Genomic DNA, 5,155 nt, shown 5'->3' on the forward strand with positions numbered 1-5,155 from the left:
AAATAAAGAATAATAGCTTTATATTGGATCATACTAATACTGATACGGGCTAAAGACAATGTGGTATTTGTATAGAGGTATTCCAAAATGACATTCTGATAATCAACATTTGTTCTGGTATCATAATGTATATACGCACGATACAACTGATCTTTATGATTTCTTAACTTGACATAGCTTCTTCTCCCTCTGCAAACAAAACAGAAAACAAGGTTATTTAATAAAAGGACCATGCGACAAATAATCATTGTGATTCAAATTGATGCAAGGATTTTTTTGAATAAGCAATGCTTTTCACCAGAATCTTCTTTGTAAAAACGACTTTTACAAATCTCAGCCATGCAATTCTGCCACTGTGCTGTAAGATCACTTTGAGATTAGGAGAAGTGTATTATGTAATGGGTATTTCAAATTGAATGGAACGTCTCAATCAACATTTGTTCTGGTATCATAATGTATATACGCACGATACAACTGATCTTTATGATTTCTTAACTTGACATAGCTTCTTCTCCCTCTGCAAACAAAACAGAAAACAAGGTTATTTAATAAAAGGACCATGCGACAAATAATCATTGTGATTCAAATTGATGCAAGGATTTTTTTGAATAAGCAATGCTTTTCACCAGAATCTTCTTTGTAAAAACGACTTTTACAAATCTCAGCCATGCAATTCTGCCACTGTGCTGTAAGATCACTTTGAGATTAGGAGAAGTGTATTATGTAATGGGTATTTCAAATTGAATGGAACGTCTCAACTCAGTAAGCATGGCTGAGATTTGTAAAAGTTGCCCGTCGAAAGTTCCAATTCCTACTTATCAACAACTTCAGAATTTTATTGACAAACCAGTTTTAAACCCGTTTTATCTATAAAAAAAAAATCATCTCTTGCTGTCTGTAATTCAGTGCTAAACATACATTTTACTGTTCAATATTGATAATACTATAGAGATAATGTCCAATATTGAGTGTCACAAATTTTTAGGAGTTGTAATTAACTCTATCTTAAGCAACGTTTCTTACTGTACAACTTCTGAGTGCCAAGCCAGAGAGAAAGTGTGTAAACGTGTGATGAGTAAACAGATTCACAATCCAGGTTGCTATTATGTACTCACATTTAGATCAACTACATTGTTATACATGCTTTTGACACATGGGAGCAAATGCATTTTTAATTCAAGTAAATGATTGGCTGCCTTTGTCCTCTATATAGATACATTAACGAGGCATCCACTATCTTACAGATATATTGAACTACAGTTATACACCAAATTACTATGTACAAGTATAAAATACATATTCAAATTGTTGTGGTACTAAAATTAAATTAAGAGTTAACTTAAATCTAAATCTTAATCTAAATCTAAAGGATGCCTCATATATATTAACATGCACTGGTGACATTTTCCGTTACCGAGGCCCGAAGCCTCCCTGTCAAAACATTCATGTCTTTGGTACTTCACTTAATCAAAAAATAAAAGTTTACCACTCATAAATAACTTTCATGTAATAGGACATCTTAAATGATTACGGTCATGGTAACAACAACTTTAAGAAAAATGCCAGCCAAGCCAGTATCAAATTCGTGCCATCACCTTGCCATTTTGTGGTTAAAGGCCAAGTCCACTTAAAAAATAACTTACTTTCAATAGAAGCAGAAAAATCAGACAAACCAATCAAAAAAAGTTTGAGCAAAATCGGATATCTAATGAGAAAGTTATGAATTTTTGAAAAAGTCTGTAAAGCTATGGAACAATGAAAATCACAAGACAAATTGGACATTCACTCACGAGTCTGTGACGTCATGTCCTCACTATCCACTAATTGTTTTCTTTATATTGATAATATAAATTTCCTATCTTCCCCCTAAGAATCTTATTTCTTTACACCAGCATCCAAGTTAGATTGATAGTAATATGTTTTTGTGTTGATGCACTAATATAGAGTATTTTTTTCAGTTAAATCATAACAAATGTGACTTGTGATAAAATATTTAGATAAAAATCAATAATTATGAATATACAATATTCAGAAAATAGTATCAATTCTTCAAAGTTCATAAAACATTTTGTGCAATGTCATGCACGCAATAAGATACAAATCATATAACCTGGGCAAAGGCATGGGGAAATCAAGTTTTGGGGGGATAAAAAGATAAATTAAAGGGATTAAACTATATAAAGCAATTGATACATGGTGAGGACATGACGTCACGAACTGATAATAAATTTGGCAATTTGTGTAGTGATTTCCATTGTTCTATAGTTTTACATACTTTTTCAAAAATTCTAAACTTTCTTATTAGTTATCTGATTTTGCTCAAACTCTTTTAGATTGGTTTGTCTGATTTTTCTGCTTCTATTGAAAGTAAGTTATTTTTGGAGTGGACTTGTACTTTAAGTCCCCAATTCTGCCACAGCGGCTCAACCACTATAAAATCACCACTATGGCCAACTATAACATTTGCCAACCAGTGCGATGCCTGAACTATTTAATTCCATCAAGCTAGCCCTGCCAGTTTAAGAATGCAATTAATTACGTAACTTTCAGCAAATTACTAAACATGTCCAAATACATGTAAACAGTACGTCCCAAATACATGTAAACAGTACGTCCCGGAAAAAACGAAACCGAGAATTATCGATGTTTTATCATAACTTAGTCACATTTATAATTAATAAATGACACATATTTAGGAGTTCTTTTTGCTGCGTCTTGTGTTCTTCTTCGTTTTATGATGTATCTTTCTGCGTCTCGTCAACCGTATACTAATTCTCATGAATCGTCAGCCTCGCCGTGTGGTCCACACAAGTGACATCAACAACCCACGGTTGTCGAGCACATCAAGACGGCGTAAAGATATGCTCTTCATAGTCGTCTTGCTGGCGCCTAAACTCCACAATAATGTCTTTTTTGGAAATTGCTGGGGTAATAATAATTACTGGGTAATATTCATTGCTGGGGTAATAATAATTGCAGGGCCCACAGGACGAGCAGTGTTCTATTGTCATATTGATGTGGCGACCCTGGGTAAATAAGGCCTGAGTTTTTGATAAAATTACAGTTTCTAACCAATATTTCCGATGTCCAAACAAGATGTCGATGTAGAAAAGGTTGACAGATAAATTATAGTTGCACTGATGACGAAAAGAAGGGGAATCTGTGGTTTTACAGATCATTTGCTCTTTTCTTTTGTTTTCTGCGAAGGGCAAGTAAAAAGAGTAAGGCATTTACCTCCAGAAAGCAAAAACCAAATCCAATCCCGACAAACACCGTAGTGAACGATTGTGTGGCATCCTTGATAAGACCTGTGTGTGAAAGAAAAATTACTATGAGAATAAAGTGATAGGTGATAGTTTCAATAAAAGGGAATATGATGCTTTTGTTCAGTTTGAAAACGTGTACCTTGCCACATTGACATCATGGTAGAAGAATTCAAGATTTAAAAAAAAATCATTACTATTTCTAAAAAAAATAGATCGACATTCCAGTTAATCAAAATTTCTCTTACTCAAATGATGTTCCTGTATTTCGTTTGGTTTGTTTGTTTGTTTCGCTTTGCTTTTGCCTTGTTAGTATAATATGTTTCTTCAGATAAGTTGTTTGCAAATCTACTTCGACCACCACTTCCATTAAAATTACCATTAACGAAGTCTCGTGACGCTACTACCAACATTGTTTAATTTTTTGTACCAAACACGAATGACAATTGTAAGACTTGTAAACATTATGAATCGTACCTCCAAGGAAGCCTCCAGACATCCTCCCTAGCCCCGATACCAGACCATCGATGCCCGCAGCCATAGTGAAGTTCTCGTCGGAAACGGAATACTTCAGGTAACCTGAGAGCGCCAGATTGCAGGAGAACACACTCCACCCTTGGATAAAGGCTACAACGCACATCACTGGAAACGTCGTGATGAAGGGGTCTGCCAGAAAGGTGACTGCAGACATCATGAAGAACACACAGGACAGAACTATTGGGTTAGCACCGAAGTAGAGAAGAGCTATAAAGAAGACCCGGCCCACGATACCTCCTGCTCCACCAGCAGTCGACACGAAGACTGCCTTGGAGCTCGGGATGCCATGCCATTCCGCTCTGGGCACGAGAAAGAGCACCCAAGCATTTAAACAAGCTAAGGTGAAGAAAAGACACGGAAGTGTCATGGTGAAGAGAGGCTCTCTGATAAAAATGCAGTCTTTGAGCCATTCCTTGATTTTTGTAATACACCTTGTGGATGACTCTGGTTCTTCTTTCGAGATATATTCATCGCCCTCCTCTCTCACCAGTTTCTCGTCGCTACCAGTTGCCTCATGATCGTTCTTCTTCTTCATGGAAGGTTTTGAAGGCCTATCTCGGGGTTTCCTCAGAGTGGCACTTGCTGGAATGGCATGCAACGAAAAGGCAGCAAGTATAAGCATAGCTCCAATGTAACCATAGGCCTCCAGCGACCTCTCTATGACGAACGGCGCAATGAAAGCTCCTGTTGTACTACCAAGATTGGTGACGGCAGCCATCAGAACATAACTCCTTTTAAAATATTCATTCAGCAACACTTTGGTAGATAGATAACCCATGGATAAGCCAACACCTAATATAAATCAAGAGAAGACAACATAATAAATAGAGATTTTCTCTCCAAAACTTTTAATCGCTTTTGTCGTCTCAATTTACATATTGACACGAACTGTATTTTCTGATTTTTACTTTTACGTTCTTAAGGTGAAATACGATGCATTTGAAGAAACCTGTATGAATGGAAATGTAAAAATATACCAGAAATTGCTAGTTTGCAAGTGAAAACGGTGCCAGGTAAAAATGTTAGAGGAAAAAATGTCAGAGGAAAAAATGTCAGAGGTAAAAATGTCAGAGGTAAAAATGTCAGAGGAAAAAATGTCAGAGGTAAAAATGTCTGAGCCAAAAATGTCTGAGCCAAAAATGTCAGAGGTAAAATTGTCAGAGGTAAAAATGTCAGAGGAAAAAATGTCAGAAGTAAAAATGTCAGAGGTAAAAATGTCAGAGGTAAAAATGTCAGAGGAAAAATGTCAGAGGTAAAAATGTCAGAGGTAAAATTGTCAGAGGTAAAAATGTCAGAGGAAAACATGTCAAAGGAAAAAATGTCAGTCGTAAAAATGTCAGAGGTACAAGCAAAAA

The 5,155-nt window shown here is 35.9% G+C and overlaps 1 protein-coding gene across 1 annotated transcript; it reads right to left on the bottom strand.

Annotated features, from left to right (window-relative positions):
- Positions 1-2,617: 2,617 nt before the first annotated feature.
- Positions 2,618-4,581, bottom strand: LOC115929236. The gene is made up of 2 exons (XM_030997836.1): positions 3,741-4,581; positions 2,618-3,308 (listed from the first exon to the last, which is right to left on the bottom strand). The coding sequence occupies exons 1-2, from the start codon at positions 4,576-4,578 to the stop codon at positions 3,169-3,171; spliced, it is 978 nt and encodes a 325-aa protein (XP_030853696.1). The 5' UTR covers positions 4,579-4,581; the 3' UTR covers positions 2,618-3,168.
- Positions 4,582-5,155: the final 574 nt, after the last annotated feature.

The sequence above is a fragment of the Strongylocentrotus purpuratus genome, unplaced genomic scaffold (assembly GCF_000002235.5).
Source record: "Strongylocentrotus purpuratus isolate Spur 01 unplaced genomic scaffold, Spur_5.0 spur5_scaffold_4, whole genome shotgun sequence".
Lineage (NCBI taxonomy): Eukaryota > Metazoa > Echinodermata > Echinoidea > Camarodonta > Strongylocentrotidae > Strongylocentrotus > Strongylocentrotus purpuratus.

Excerpts from the sequence above, each read along its gene's own strand:
- LOC115929236 (XM_030997836.1), bottom strand. The coding sequence starts at position 4,578 with ATGGGTTATCTATCTACCAAAGTGTTGCTGAATGAATATTTTAAAAGG. Across the intron at positions 3,309-3,740 it reads GTCTGGAGGCTTCCTTGGAG|GTCTTATCAAGGATGCCACA; the intron begins GTACGATTCATA and ends TTTCACACACAG.